At 41.4% G+C, this 17,219-nt stretch overlaps 1 protein-coding gene across 1 annotated transcript; it reads left to right on the forward strand.

The window, feature by feature from the left end:
- The first annotated feature begins 483 nt into the window (after window positions 1–483).
- LOC107227962 (espin) lies at window positions 484–16,162 on the forward strand. Its single transcript, XM_015669293.2, has 12 exons — window positions 484–1,184; window positions 5,319–5,451; window positions 6,836–7,082; window positions 8,382–8,607; window positions 9,196–9,365; window positions 9,521–9,593; window positions 10,494–10,651; window positions 11,694–11,937; window positions 12,830–13,125; window positions 14,469–14,644; window positions 14,731–14,924; window positions 15,180–16,162. Exons 2-12 carry the CDS (start codon window positions 5,362–5,364, stop codon window positions 15,436–15,438), a joined length of 2,133 nt encoding a protein of 710 aa, XP_015524779.1. The 5' UTR covers window positions 484–1,184; window positions 5,319–5,361; the 3' UTR covers window positions 15,439–16,162.
- Window positions 16,163–17,219: the final 1,057 nt, after the last annotated feature.

The following is a 17,219-nucleotide window of genomic DNA, read 5'->3' on the forward strand; positions in this document are numbered from 1 at the left end:
CGACAATAGCGCCAATCTGAAACGTTGTACGAAAACCGAAGAATTATGTGGAATACTCGACACACTTTCATATATTAACTCCAGTGGCCACTGCTCATTACATCGAGGTGAACGTGATGTAATCCGCGTTTCCCTGCCTTTAAAAGTTCAATGAAATCCAGCGGCGATGATTCCATTTGGACAATGAATTATCCTTATCTGATTCAGCATGTCGTCACAAGGTTCGTTAATCGCATAGAACTTCCTTTGCTTCGAGGTAGTTATACTTTGATTTATATCTACTGAAAACGCAACCGGCAGACCGAGATCTATAAGGTCTCCTTCTTCCTTTAATCGACAATCTATGATTTATCCAGATCCCAAGTTCCATACAACGCACTTCGGAATTAAACCTCGAAGCATCGAGATGATTTCTCGACAATTTTCATCCACGGGATATGGAAAACAGTGGTCCTGCTGTTAACCGTCGGCGACCTCATAGTACGTACATCACTACAAGTAACCCAAATTGGTAGAAGAAAAAGAAAAATTGCGACAAGCACGTTGATAAATCCCCTGACGAATGGCGTAACACTTATGGCTTACCGATTTGAGCCTCGAAGATGCATAAAATTGAGGCAGGTTGTCGACACAGTTCGTGGACCCAGTGCCCGATGGTGATGGGAATGCCGACACAGCGGAGGCGGAGGTGGTGGGAGATGTTGGCACAGAACTCGGTCCGAAGCTCGGGCAACAGTTGGCGGAGGCAGGTGTTGGGCCTGAGTCCCGGTCTGTCGCTTTCTGCACCTGGATGTCGGTTGCCGAGGGTTCGTTGCCCGCCGATCGCGCTCCTCGCGACTCTTCAAGATTCGCGGACTGACGGACGAATGGACAAACGGTGTTACAGCTAATTAATCAGTGGCCCGTTCGATGCCGGAAGCCGAACCGTTGAACAAATTGGAATCGTAGTTAACGTTAGACGTTGGCCCCGAAGGTGAAAAGCACCGACTGTGTGAACTGTTCTGTGTTGTGCGTTGCAGCGCTTACCGAGTCCAAGGGACTTTGTTTACTTACGGTTTAAGTCGTGCTGGAAAGTGTGCAACGGAAAAAAAAAGGAAGCAAGAGACCATTACTGGTGACAACCGTTTCTCCCCTCGCGTGTGAAGAGCGTCGAGTTTACGCTGACAAAGGGACACCGGAGAAAGGTATGAATTCCTTGTGCTTTTGATTCAGCGCTGTTTTTTCTCGCTTCCTGCAGGGACCGATTTTGCGACCATGATTAGACGGTACGTGCGTGCGCGTTTATAGCATGAAACTGCTATGTAAATACAGTAAGTCGTTGTATTTAGGGCACAGTTTGGCCGACTGAAGAGAACACGGATAACCGTAAGCCAGTCGTTAGATGAAAACGAATTTCGATCCGTGACTTGTGTCGGTTTGGACGAGGCCGGGTTTAATAAGTACTTAAAAAATCGACTCGTGATGCGGCTGCAGAGGCACGACGCGAAGATCGCTACCTTCTCCCGATGCATCCTCCTCGCGTGAAAGTTGATTTTTAGTGTCAATCTCTTTGGGACAAGTATAAAGAAAAAGGAAGAGGTGAAAAAAGTCGTAAAATCGATTGACCGCAATCGTGCGAGACTCGCAAGACTGACAAATGAAGAGGCGCGTGTAGTTTCGCGTGAATGTTGAGAATTTATTATTTTCCACATACGTATAATAGCTGTACGAATGAGAAACTGTTTACGACAAGGAACGAAATGACGTTTCTTGTTTCTAATTTACAATTAACCGCAAGACTTGCGATTGATGCAGTAAAGTTTATTATCAACCTTTTACTTTTACCTGCGTAGCTCCCTCCTCTATTCTCTTTCTCTCTCGTAGTTTCATTGTTTCCGGTTTCCGGTTTCCATCACTGTACCGACGCATATTCCGATACAAACCATCCGGTGACGTTGCTGCGGATTAATTGACCGGTGAAATTCGAAGCGAAAATCCCATCGATCGACGCTGTTCTGCACTTCAATTCCGAAAGCTTCGTACAGTGCTTTCCTCTATTCCAATGCGTGTAGTGGTGTGTATTGTAGGTGCGACGCGGTTACGGGGTGTCCGGAAAGCGTGGCCATCGTGCTATTTAAAACTATAGCACAGTCAACGATTATACCGTAATTTTCTAATATTGCAATTTTCCATACAGCCAACATGTTAGAGACTGGATGTATTGCATGATCGCATTAACTTACGTACGACGATAATATTCCGTGTTTCGCACAACAATGACCTATTTTCTGTTACGCTGCAGCGGTTCTCGTCATTTATCCTAATAAGTTATACCAAAGCTTATTTCAGTTATGGTCTTCCGTTTGTGTCGAGCTAGCTGTGTTCACGTTCAGTGAGTAAAAAGTGGATGTAATTAAGACCGTTGTAGACGCCAAGTTTCACCGACAGCTATATAAGCTCGCGTATCGTATGTGAGCGAATATTTTCAAATGCGGATTCAAGAACGCAGCATGGTTCTTAATGATTTGTCAATTAATCGTACCAACGTGTAATACTAAAATTTGATTATATCGGAACTGGTGTTGCAATCTCGATAATATAATCGTGCAGTTGAGAAATATTGTGTATCGGCGAGTCGTTGGCACCGAATCTACTCCGCTTCCTAATTGCTTCCTTTGCCGCTATAGAAAGTTGAACCTCCAGGGGATAGGAACTTAGAATGTAGAAGATAATTGTTTAAATGCGGGAAAGCGTTTACTCTTTATCTTATTCAACGTCTTAATCGCCCCAGCGTCCGACGAGCGATCTAAGGTGCGTTTTGAAACTGTGTGTATGCATGATTTTTATCTCGGTATCTAATAATCGAAGGTGAATCGGCGTAACAGTACGGGTCAAAAGTTAGGAAAACAGAAGTAACCCATTAAATAATCTCTTTCAATATTATTTCCGCCAGTAATAATGAACGCGAATGAACCAAAATCTCCACTCTGTAATTCAAATTAATACGAGAAAATTGTATCAACGCAAGCTAAGATATAAACAATTTGGGAAAAGGTTTTATAATTCAAACGTTCAATATAATCAAACTCTAGAATTTTTCTAAACCGGTTTTAATGTTTCTGCGACTATTTTAATCGCTGATCAGATCTCTACAGATTTTTCAATAAACATTGAAGAAAACTTGCATCATAGTATAGTTATAACGCGCTTAACGTAATTGTTGACGAACATCCGTTGAACTATATTTACACAAAACTGTTGTTACAGTTTTTTTCAGTCGATCTCTGGAAACTTTTACACATCGTGAGCGAAATAAACTCAAAAACATTGGAATTGGGTGAAAAACATCCGAGTTTACTGACTTGCAGCATCCGTAATTACAAAACCTTTTCTCAAATCCCAGAATTATCAGCTTGTGCTATTCGAATTTGCTCAGATCCAGTTTCGTAGCATAGTAGAGACTTCGTATAATTCGTGTTCGTTATCATTGGCACAAACGACATCGCTGGAGACGTCTTAAGAGATTTTTTCGCTTCTCCTATAACCTTTGATTAATCCTTAACACCTCGTAGAGTCTTTTTTACAGAATATCGCCGCAGGCTGCGCGATGAGATCTTTACAGAACAGAAAATACAGTGTATAATATATCTTTACACATACGTCGAATGGTTCGATATTTTTTTAATTGCGAGCCTTTCAGCTACCGAACAGAATAAATTATCGCATTGATTTGAAACAATTTTACCCGAACCGAAACGCATCCTTGATTCGCTAATAGGTCACAGTTCATCCGCAAATCTGTGTTCTGAAATCGGATAGTAGAGCCGAAATAATTTACGCGGCCGCATTTCGTACACCTGGATGTTTCTTCACACCTACATGCGCGATCGTATACCTTGTACGTCGTATTACAACCGGTCAATTAATCCTACTGCAGTTACAGAAAATCGATCATCCGCTGAATTACGCTCTTACAAACTTACAATTGTTATCAGCCGTTCACATCTGATCGTTGCCTACGCAAGTTCGATGTAAATGTAGTGAGCCGAGGTTTATGACCGTGATTTACACACGCCTGTAAATTATACGGGTTATCCTCGTTACTTTGCAAGCATCGTCCGAAATTGCTCCGGTCTTATACACGAGCAGAGAAAGGTTCATTTGTTTATTCGCTTCGCGGCGGTGAATAAAATCCAACGAGTTATGTAAATGAGCAATATTCACCGAGAATGAGTATATAATGTATGATCTCTCTATTTAGCGTGTCTAAATGTATACGCGTGTATTAAGTAGAGCGCAAGAGACACAGGCGAACGAAGATTTAGACTGTTGGAGTTATTAGCGATTTTGCCGCCATTGTGAACGTACCTGTAGTTGTATCTCCCTCCCCCCCCCCCCCCTTCCCCCGTTATCGTTCCACGTGCCTTGCTCTGCACAATTACTTTTTAGAATTGCATTTAGTTACAATAGTAGAACGTTGCGTCACTTTGTTCCTCGTTCCTTAATGTTACCACCCAGAGGAGAGCATCGTTCCTTTTCGTAGACGTAAATAAAAATAAAAAAAATCTTTTTCAACTCTACTTTTGGAAAGTTTCAACATTACGAGCATATTATGCCACGCAAATGTTTTAGGCACGTAACATGCATGAATGGAGTATCGTTGTCGCAGAAATAGTTTTGCGAAAGTTTTTAATCCTTTGACGTTACAGGCGATTCTTAGCGGTCTGCCATCCCTGCAATATGGTGCGACGATTAAAGTCGCAATGCAGAGAAAATTTGAGAAAGTTGAGGGCGATGAAAACGCGTTGCGGTGATCGCCTATCACGCCTACGTTCGCGATTTTATTGATAATTAGTAATTTATCGCTGTACAGATTTCCGTCCGATTGCACACGGCAAACGGACGCTGACGGAAGTCCGAATCCGCACACGTCACGGATTGAAATAAACAAATAAAACAAGAATTAAACAACGGAACGAAACGGCTGATTGTGAATATAGATGTACGTGACTGGGCAGCGGTTTCAATGGGGTGTTTCAACATCGGGCAGTGATTTTTTTTTTTGTCTCTATTTCGCCATCGACGTTTTGTTGATCAGATGTCCCTGCAGCGAGTCGTCGAGCACCTGCATGGCTGTGTCAAATTTTAACAATTATCCCGAGGACAATGACAAACGACCCGCTTCTCAAACTTTATTCAACGTTGTTTATGCTTCGATTTTTCTCGTAACGCGAATAATAACGACGTTTCGCAATCTCGCGCAGACACGCTGCGATGACTCGAGGAACACGACGTGTTACGTGTTACGTGTGAAATTGTAAATCGATTTTTTTCAACAGGAAATTAGTGACCAGCTATCGCTCTGATGCTGGGGCCAGGACAATGGCGCAGCATCAGCTTATAGGATCTGATTTTTCCGAAGACCTGAGCGACGGGACGACCTGCAGCTGCGCAACAAGTTCCATTGACAAGGTATGAATTTAATTGTTTCAAGAAATAATTGCGGATTTGACTTCCCGTCGTATCGGTGTTTTTCTTTTTTTATCTATTTGTTTTTTTTCTCACCGTTGAGCTTTCTTTTTTTCTAAACTGTGACATTCACTCCACTAGTCATAATTAGTTGGGTATTGCGTTACGTGTAAAGCATCGAGCTATTGTAACTCGACCAAGAGTAGTTTTCGAGCTCGGTTGTTCACTCCGTTAACATAGCCGACTAATTCTGAGGTAATAAAAACGAACACTGAAACGAACAAAAAAACGTTTCTCACGGTTTCGAATGAAAACTAGAATCACAGGTGACACTGGGCGATCGTCGTTAACCATGCCCTTTTTTCTTCCTTGCTGCACGGGGCATATAAGTATATGTGTTTGAATATATAAACGTAATTATGCCTAACGCCTAATAAACATAATATACAAAATAAATGTATGCATTTTCGAGATTTCAATCACTTTTGTAGTTGACTACTCGTCGTGCTGATTGTGAGAGGTTATATTCTAAATTCACTTGCAGATTTGATGGTGTACTTTTATAACGGACAGAGTCGTGACAATTCGTTCGAAATGATGTCCAAATCCATTTGAAATCGCGTAAACCATTTGTCTAATATCATCTAGAGTCACTGTGTAATGCTAAATTGCTATAATGTATACTTCTATGCTCGAACTTTCAAAAAAAAATTTTCAAAAATGTTGTTTCGAACGCGCGATTAATGTTGACCAAAAATTGACAGTCCGAGAATTTCAGTCGACAGAGTTTAATTATTATAATGAATTCAAGAAGAATATTGTACGATTTATTAAATACTGAACTGGTTATCGAATTAGAAAATCTCGTAGGCAAATAAATGAAAATAGATTTTTGATAAAATGTGATTTTTAGCAAATAATGAAAATAAACCCCGAGTCGTGATGAAAAACATCATAAGATGCAGTTTGACATTTTAGACGCTGTATTGGAAGAATTTCAACTTTCCAAAGTTGTTAGCAAGTGGAATTCGTCGGTTAGAATTCAACATCGTCTGCATATTTTTTTTCACCTTGTTTCATTCACGCAAAACTATACGAATTTGTTACCGCATCTTCGAAACCGTTTCTTAATTACGTTTCCGTTTCGACACTTTTTCACCTAATTAGCCAACAGGTTTGATGAATTCCTAACGAAACTTTCTCGAATTCATGAAATCTTTGAAATATTTCAAAGGGCGGCGTGATCACCATCTTCTCACGTTCTCATCAACATCGTCAAATATTGCCAGATATATCTGTCTTACCGATAACCAATCTACCGTACCAAATGACATCCGCATTGAGTTAACGAATCGTGTTTTTGTTCTTTTGTTTTTGGAAATTCCAGTGTTCTCTACGCGGATGCGAAATGTTCCAAGAGCCGTTTTACCTTCATCCGCCAAGCGCTAGACCGCGGGATGGCATCTACATAAATCCAATGACCGCGTTCATAGCGGACGCACCGCCAAAACCGAAGGACACCGAGTCCTTTTACCTTCACAGTCCGAACGACCTGGTCTACACGCGAATAACGCCTCTATTCGGCGACTCCGGGACTCGGGAGGGCGTCGAGAGGAAAGATGAGACGTTAACAGGTAAGTGGCACGTCCCAGATATTCCGAGTGTCGGTACCTGCTCCGCCCAAGGTGACCTCGATCCGGCACAACGGCCCTCTCGATGCCCACATTTTCTCCTAGATTATTGCAGATGAGCCTCGGGGATGTTGGATGTGTCGAGCGGCGTTCACGACGGTCAATTAAATCGCCGAACACGCAATCGTCGGACCAGCTTTGACTAACACGACGCGACGTTTCACGCGCTTCTGCTAAATCAGATTGAACTGACTTAGTAGGGGAATAGTGGAATTACATATGAACGTTGTGTAATAGGCCATGTAATAATGGTTCATCGATGTCGTAGCCGTGGAGGATCCTATTTTTAAACCTGGTTGATCTTCTACACGTGTCTGTAACGCAGGACGAATTCGTTCATGATGCGAGAGAAATTTGGCCGCTCGTTCGAGCCGATCGGATCAAGTTTCGAATGCTTGTTTAGCTGCGAAAGTGTACATAGACCGTTGTCGAGTGCCTTGAAGTTGCAGTGGATTTACTATATTTAATCCGTCAAAACGTCTATTTGTCGCGGTACGGGAAAAAGTCAATTTTACAGTTTGAAAGCGCGTTATATGAGAAAGATTTACTCTTCGTCATTCGTTCTTTCGTCTTTTATTTAGTTGAATTGGTACCTCGACGGAAAATACAATGTTTTCTATATTCACCAGAAAATCATTCCTCAGATGGATGACCGGCCTGTTAAATAAATAGATTCAGTAAAAACCTTCGGGAGACATGAAATGGGTGGAAAATGTACGAGAATGGCAGTTCGTGAAGAAATTGGCGATATCAAATCTATCGCAATAAACATTTCCTTGCCTCGAACGAGCACGTGGCGATTTTTCTGAAACTATCATTTACGTATCAATCAATTCGCGTACTATTATTTACGATATTAAACCGTCACCCGTACAAGCTATCAATAAACTTTGAGTTTCTCGAAGTGAGATCAGTTTGAACATGCACTGACCAACTTCCGACAGCCGTCGACAGGAGTGACAGATTCGTACTTTTCTCTCATATCCTGCATCCACGAGATCGCAGACCGGATGTAGATACAGATCATATGAATTTAAATCACCGGTTATAACATCCGGAAAAATTGAATAAAAAAAAATAAATAAATAAATAATCACATTGGTGAAAGTGTGCGCATACGAGAGACGCAGGTTGCATGATGAGGTACTTATCGGGTCTATGAAGCGGTTGTACCTGCACTGTACACTAGTGTGTATATAATAACTAATTCGTTTTGTAATTCGTGTTTGCTTTCTTCAACAGTAAAGGTGGACATCCACGCGAACAACGTTATCAACAACAATATCATCAACAACAACAATAATGTCCACAACAATAACTACAAACCGATCACTAATGGCGTACCGATAAGGTCGAACGTGATCAAGGACACCGAACACGCTTATGAACAAATTTGTTTGCGCCAGGCAGAAACCGATAGCGTCACGTCGTCCCACAAAAAAATTTCCGATAACGTTTCTGACAGCAGGTGGGTAATCAGTGTGTACCCCCTTCCTACATGAGAGGTTATAAAACTCCGTTGTCTATCCTGAGATCAGTCGACTTTTAGATAACGTTCGATTTGCTCGATCGTTTTCGCTTTCAGTTCTGTCTTTCATCGCGCATCGCTTCGTAGAGTTTAATTAAGGGCAATTTCAAATCGAACACCGGCTGAAACGCGGCTATGCCGACGTCAATGCCGCTGTCGTGTGTCCGAGGATGTTGACGATGGACCACGCATCCTAACGCAAGTCCGTGGCAAAGTTTCGCTGCTTGGATTAGCAGGCTGTTTTAGTGCGCGATGATAATAATACCGAACTTAAGATGCGCCCTTGTACATCCGGTTGGAATTTAAAACGGTGTAGCAAACTTTTCTGGTAATATTCCTTTCACAATGATCCACACGCATCGAAATATGAAATGAAACGAAAGATAGTGTAACGTAGAGTTCGTTTATCCGGCATCGTTAATGTAGGATTAAGTTCGCGCAAGTGATAATAATATAATATAACTAATGCTTTTTTCTTTAAATTCTCTTTAACGTTCTCTTTAAATTTTTGTCTACGTTGTGCTTCAGTAATTCTCGTAAGACAGACAGGCGCTACAGCAGGTCCAGCAGCGTCAGCGAGTCCTCGAACATGAGCAGCGAGCTCCAGGGATTTTCGTCACCGATCTCGACGCCTTCCTTATCGAGGAACAGCAGTAGTGAGAGAATCGACAAGCCGAAGCTATCCGAAAATGGTTTAGGTACTTTACGTATATTCGTGAATTGAATAACATTTTTTGAGGAAGTTTAAAAATGTTTTTAAAAGATTTTAACTCAAAGTTATAACAACGTACGTCTCAAATGCACAGATATGCCAAAACTGTGGAATAAAGTGTGTTTACCTGTGGATTTTCAGAGAGAAAAACTTCGGTACAGAGCACGATAAGCGAAACTGAGAAGGAACCAAAAATCGTCACGAATGGATCCAGGTAATAAAGCGTCTATTGGTATTTGCTGCAATAATTGTCTAGTACTGAGTCTCTAAAATCAAATGAACTAGCAGGTTGGACGACTCTATGAATAGCCGTGATCAATTGTTTATCGAACTCGATGACCAGTCATTACGCAACTTAAAACCCGCTCAAACGATTCTTCTGTAACTAATGACGCAAAGGTACAAATTTCAAACGTCAACGTATACACTGAATAGAGTGTGACAACCTACTGACGATCGGTCGAAGAATCAGAAGACTGGATAATATAGCCTCCTTCAGTGTCACGGTATAGAAGCATTGTAAATTAGCTACAGTATTGTAGTTTGACGACAGCTCGGAAATGCGTGCGATTTTGATCTGGACAATGATTATAGGTGAATAAGCTTTGGGGAGCTTGCTATCGCGGATGAATCATAATGGCAATTGACCGCGTCGATAACCGTTGCTTGAATCGGAGACTGTGTAAAGTCGTAAGGGTATTTTATTGACTGGCAGAAAAATACTTGCGAGATCAAAAATTCGAACGTGTAAATGTCGAGTAAGCGTAATCTTCCGTCGTTTTGATCAATGCTACTAATTGCTCATACATTGGGTAATTTGACCAGATTTGATAATATTTTTTGTTCCATGATAAAAACGTAGTGTACGATAGAATTTGAAGATCTATTACTGCGTAAAGAAAACACATTGTCTTACGAAGTCAACGAATTGGGTTGCATGACGCATCAATAAATGTGATCACACAGGAATGATGGATCATGGCTGTGTGTGCCGACTAATCGGTGACTTATCGTTTATCGTTTGCTGAAAGCGCATATACGTTTCTGCACACTAAATTTACGAGCACAAACCAACTGCAGGGAATCTCTAACGCAGATATTTGCTCCGTTTCAGTTTTGTCAAACCACCTCCTCCACCTCCGCCGCCTCCGCTGGATCCGGAAGAAATAATCATCGTTAATTCGAAGGTCCTTGAAGTGGTAGACAAGGAAGACAGGCCTGAAGAAACGGAAACCGGGCAGGAGAGTAAAAATGATTCCGGAACTACCTCAAGTGAGTATTCAGTCGAATCCCAGCCGTGTACTACATGTCCGTGTGGTAGTTACCATTGATACTGCAACGCGTGCTTACGCATGGTCGGAGATGATCGTCACACTGATTTAACACGAGGTCGTGTTTTTATCAGTAATATTACTCATTCGGGTTTGGTTAACCGCGAGAATGTATGCGTGTAATCGAAAAACGTTCATGCATAGAGGTGTAATCAATGCGTAGGTACCGTACGGGGTTCACAGGCCTTTGGTTTGACTTGACATCGATTAGATAACCGGAGAGTCCCTACATTATAATCGTTAAGCTTCAATAACGGTGTAAATATTTATCGGGAAATTAATCCCCCCTTGCGTTAGACCAATATTGTTTTGTGTCAATGGCTAGTATCTTTACGTGTCCGTTGTTGGGTGCTTTACGGCGACAAAAGATGTCGTTTTCAAGTCAAGTTCTCAGTTGGTTGAGGCACAGAGTTGTGAAAGTAACCAGCAGTGAGTTGATTACCGTGCACGGATTTTTTTCCTCTACGGCAGATATGAATATTCAAGCTCACAAGATCACATCCGTTATCGGAGCTTTCGCGAGAGGTTTAAAAATTTATTCGAAAGTAGACGAATAATTTTTACCCCGGTGACGTTATGACCGCCTAAAAATTAGCTGAGTCGAATCGGGGATACGTATCAAGCCGTCGGTGATTTGTCGGGCGTCGTCACCCTTCTCCGACCAAATCGCATAATTGCGACTTAGTTATTTAGTAATTTAACAATTTAGCAATTTGGGTGTTGCTAGCCGTTAATTAGACTCCAACTGGTGATTATGGATGCGATCTTTACTAGACCATGGCAGGCAGCGGGCATATAATACACTTACCTCGATTTCACTTATACACACTGGGTACCTGCCGGTGTGGCTTGGTGCCACTAACCAACCACTTATAATAATGAGCGTTTACTCGTTCTTTCTCCCCCTCCCCCCTGCTCTCCAACCCACCCCACCACGATATTCCCCCCCCTGCCAACTCTGTGCGCCCCTTGTCGCGGCACAGCGACCATCAAGAACGGCGTGTCTTCGAAGGAGGCGGAAGTCGACGCGCCGGCCAGTTCGCAAGCGGAGATCGTTGAGGAAATCAAACCGCAGCAGGTGAACCACCTGATTAGCAAACACATGGTGCTCCCGTTTATTCCACCCAAGTTTATCAACGCGGCTGACTCGAATACGCTGCTCAAGCCGTCCGAGTACCTTAAAAGCATCTGTAAATCATCAGGGAAAAACACCTTGTCCAAAGCCAGGTGAGACAATTGCTGTTAAGTATCATGTCAATTGTATAAAAATCTTCACAAGTTCTCCAAGACACCTCATTGATTCATGATTCATCCAATTTTATACAACTCGTATATCTCGATGAAATCTCTGTCGATTAGTGGTCAGAATTGACTGGAAAATGTAATCAAACGTGAAATTGACGTGGTCTAGCCAATCTTTGGCTTAGAGTTCAGTTCAATAAGTCGACAAAGAGCTAAAGCTCGTTCATTGAATTGTTTACTATACTGTACTCATGATTGATTAAAAATCTACGATTTCGACCGTAGTCGTTTTGGTGCTAATATCATACAGGAAATGCCAAGTTTTCCAAAGGACAAATTTTTTACCACTCAGTCCATATTTCCACGAGGATTACAGAAAACTGTTTTAAAAAATGTCGCCATTGGAATCCCGGTGAACTAGAATTGACAAGGTGAGGTTGTTTAGAGTAAAAATGTGTGTGCTTAGGTGCCTTAACTACGTAACGAACAAGAAAGCGTCCAAGCGCATAAGTGGCTCGGTCCTCTTTCACAACTTTACAAGCTCTACGACACACTTGAGACCCACAAGACTTGATGATCATGACGGCGGAAAAAATGGCTAGGTTTCATATTTGAATGATGGATACACATGATGTAGTAATGATATTCATTAGCGATGTGCACGTCTTGTACGATCGTAGCTGAGACTGATGATATTGAAGAGAGCGAATATAGAAACTTTTTCATAGAGCCTCTGGGAAAAATTGGTCTCGATCAATCTTTACTTTACTGTTAGTTGGATTATTATATTCTTGTAGAGATTTTGAGGAGCTTTTGATAGTCGGGTCGAAATTCGGTTGCCAAACCTGTCTTACTGACCCTTAATTTTGACGCGCAGATCCGTGGACAACCTGGATATTCAGAGCAGACAGGAAGAAGAGCCGAGCGAACCTGCGCCTGAACCACACCTCCTTCAACCTGGACCGCCACCGCCGCCACTACCGCCGCTGCAGAAGAATCCGGAGACGCAAAGTCAAGCCGCTCCGGAAACGGAAACAGTCAGACCTCATCAGCCATTGGCGACAATCAGTATCCAGGACTTGACGAGCGTCCAGCTGCGCAGGACTAACACGAAGATACACGCGACAAAGACGTTCTCCGCACCACCACCGAGAAGTGTGTCGATGACCAACGGTAAGTGGATGTTATTATTGTGTACGAGTAACGTGGGTGTTCGATTTAGAGTTTTAGGAAACCCGAAGTAGTTTTATTTGTTTTCGAAAGGCAAGTTCTTGCTTTGGATTCCGAATAGACACTATTGATTCCACGTCAATGTGAAAGGCGTTAGATTATGGATAGCGTATTAACACACGCTCTTGAGGAGAATTACCGTCTTTGGTACTATAAATTTGGGTCACATTAATGGAGTGGAGGCTACTTGCGCGTTATTAAATGCTCGTGGATTTCTACTCAGTACGTTGAAGAGGAAATAATCGTATAGGAATTAAGTGAGTCGTGAAGAATTAATTTGACAAATTAATGTCTTTTACCATTTCGATGTTGCGAGTAATTCGAACGCTTAGTACTGGCTCATTGACTGACGTGAGTTGACGTTCGAGAGTTTTCATTTAGAAACCGATTGTTAACACAACGTGAAATATTTGCGCAATTACATTGAACTTTAGATTGGATATTCTTTAATTTAGCTTGAATAAATTTACTGAGAACGTAACTTTGTTTGTTATGGAAAAATTACGTCGCTTGTTTAGATTATTAGACATTCGTATCATCAGCAGTGACCTCAGAATGCAAAAACACTGTATATATGTCAACACGATGTCTGAGATTTGAACAGTTTGTAAACCAATGCAGAAATTGTAAAATGATGCGAAATGATCATCAAGGGGCAAGTTTTAATATTATTTATAAATAATCTTGTTAATCGTCGGCTCCATAGATAATATTTTGGTATATTCCCAGCATTCTTTTACTCATGTAGAGGCAGGTTTCGAACTGCTACGTTGTGCGTTATTAGTTTGACTTATAAATCGTAAGTTATGACTCTTTAAGTTATGACCGCGCGAGTTCACGTGGAAAAGATTCTCTGAACTGGAATTGACTGGCAAAATCTACTTTCAGAATTTTTTGCTGACATTGAAATACTCGAGCCGTAATTTCAACATCCGTTATGATAATGGACGTGCTTCTTCGACACGTCACCTAGCTTTCTATCTTTACAATACCCGAGTGAAACAGTCAGTAACGTTAAAGGGCGATATTAATTATTATTACAAAATACTAGAACTATTTTTTCGTTCCTAAACTACATTATTAAAAGAGGACGGAGAGTCGAATATTTTTAAAGAAAATATGTTGATTGATATTTATCGTCACAATTGCTAAATTTCATTGCGTCTTCAACGTGACCTTCAACTGCGTCAGAGAGTCAATTGTAATGAATTGTTTTTACTGTGAAGCAACTGGTGAAAACAAATTAATCTGATATATCGTATATGTGTCTTTTCTTTCGTACACAGTTTCGGAACCATTTTTTGTACAAAAAATTGACCTCATTGCGGAACTGAAAATGTCCAAGGATATTTCTGGTATAAAGAAACTGAAGGTGGAACGAGCCCAGGTGGAGAAATCCCAAGAGCAGAACCTTATGTCGGAAATCACGAAAACGTGCAACGCCTCGAAATTCGTCGATCAGGTAAACTAGCAAAATATTAATATTTGCGACAATCAAGAAAGTAAAAATTGATGGCCAACGAACCACGCATAATTATTTTCTCATAGATACCGGAAAAAGATAGCGCGGGAAATGTGATTCCCATATGGAAAAGACAGATGTTGGCAAGGAAGGCTGCTGAACGGGCGAAAAAAGAACTGGAGGAGCAAATCGCGAGAGAAAATGAGGAGAAGAGACTGAAGGCGATTCCAGCATGGAAGAGACAACTCCTCGCGAAGAAGGATCATGCCGAGGAAAAGAAGTGAGTTGAACTGCAGGCTTCCATCGAAGCGTGAATTTTTATTGCCGTATGCGATGATTCGATTTGGCAGAAAAAAACTGCTCGTGTTTGAATTCCGGGTTGAAATAGACGAGCAGTTGCAACTGCGAGTCGATTTTCTGTGTTGAGTCTTTCTTTTGGCGTTTGATCCGCACCACGGATTTTTTTTCACAAAAGTCTGAAAGTTCGTTGCACCTCATTTAAACTGTCAATTGGATTTAAAAAATTGAATTTCAGGCTTAATCACGTGACTCCGATCGCTCCGGTCGTAGCCCCAAAAGTGGAGGTAACAGCGCCACCAGAAACGACACTGAACGGAGCAAAACTGAAGGAAGCAGGAGTGAAGGAGGTCAAAGCAAAGGAGGAAAAAGAGAAGGAGGAAAAGGTTGACGTGGAGTTGCGACGCAACTCGACCAACGAGGTGGACGATGGACCAATAATTCCGTGGCGAGCTCAGCTGAGAAAGACAAACAGCAAGCTCAACATTTTAGAGTAGATTTTACCTCCGTTGGCTTCGCACGACTCTTTTCTAACAATGCGGCTGTTGAAATTGTCGCGCAAGTCGACGCATCGGGATGTTTCAATTTCGTACGGACGTCTAGGTATACGAACTTTGCAATTTTCCTCGTGAAAGTCCACGTCGATGATACTTGCGACGTTTGGTACCTCGGAGCGTTCGAATACCTGCAGATCGATGTTACATTTGGCGTCGCAGTTTGCTTCGAGCTTTTTTTAAAGCTCGGCAAGATCGACGTAAGTACTTATAATTGCACCTCTTTAAACTTGAGGGATAAGTAACGCATTAATGTATCTACTTATCGTAAATTCTGCAGTGTGCAGTAATCATAAAGATGTATATTTTTTATTCTACGGTGGTACCTAAGCTCTATTATTCTTCTACACAAACGTTCGGGGCAACGACGTAGTGTGACTATTTGAAAATTCGGTTCATTATTTTTGTAATACCCAGTCCGGGCAAGTCCCACTTCCGTACAATTTGTCACGGTTGTCAAACACCTTGATATCCTCATCGCGCGTTAGATTTACGGTGATATTCTAATACAGTCTATTCCTCGTCAGCTGCCCCGTCGAAGGTGAAAATCTGTAATTCGTTCATTCGTTTGTAAGCATGATGAATAACTGAGTATTTGTTGTAATATTTTGTAAGCTGATGTAACTACAATGAGCTTACAGCAGCTAGTAAAGCTTTTTTTGATAAATATACACGTCTTCTTTTCCCGTGAGCTGAATAAATTAAACGACGGAAAAAACATACACATCTCAAATTTGCATCTAACTAATCTACGTATACTTAAAAAATGGTATTGACCGATTGTCCGTTCAAGTCAAATTTAACGAAGCCCGATTAAACAGGGCTATTTCACCATTGATACGTTTGATGACAATTTTACAAATGGTCCGTGCAATGTATACATCAGAGAACCGAATGGAAATACGCACGCGCATAAGATGCGTTTTCCGCGCTCTGCTGCAAGGGAGTTTAAAGACACGCTCATTATATACGTATAGTCTGTACATAGAATTGAATAAAATCAATGTACTGCTACGCAGTGGAACTTTTTCACTTATCTCCATCTGTAATCACACGCTGTTCTTTAAATTTCCGTAGATCAATGCTCGGCACCTCATCGCTGCATCGTGACGTTGGCGGCGGTCACGTTGACCTGAATGTAGCCTCAGAAGTCGGGACCAAAATTGCTCGTGTCAATAATAGTTATTTATATACACTTGTTTCACAATTTACTATTTGAAAATTATAAAACAGGAAAACTGCGAGAATAGGAGAGGAGGAAATGTTCTTCTTTTTGCATGCGAGATGACGCACATCTCACCGTATTTACAACTCATGGATTGAGCACAAGTATAACTGGTTCAAGGTCTAGATTACCAAAGTATAATCTGTCAATTGGAATTTTCGGGCCCTTAAAAAATTTGAGACTTTAATTGGAAAAATAAAGGGGTTTGTATCTATGCGCATTAGGAACGATGAAAATGTGCTTTTACTATTAGTTTCACGAATAGAAGACACAATCTTCTTTTACCGTCAGTTTTGTTTTTGTAGCACCATGTCAAAGAATGAAGGCTGGCCACTTTTCTGTTACTGTAATTTGATGGTTATAATTGAAGTAAGATAAAGCCAACGCATCGTGCCACGAAGTAAGCCGAAGGCAGAAAATCCAGGCAACCACGTGACATCTGTGACCTCATTCTGCTTTGTTCTTGTAACAATATCAGTAGCAATTAGCCTCAACTTAC

Source organism: Neodiprion lecontei, chromosome 1 (genome assembly GCF_021901455.1).
Source record: "Neodiprion lecontei isolate iyNeoLeco1 chromosome 1, iyNeoLeco1.1, whole genome shotgun sequence".
Classification (NCBI taxonomy): domain Eukaryota; kingdom Metazoa; phylum Arthropoda; class Insecta; order Hymenoptera; family Diprionidae; genus Neodiprion; species Neodiprion lecontei.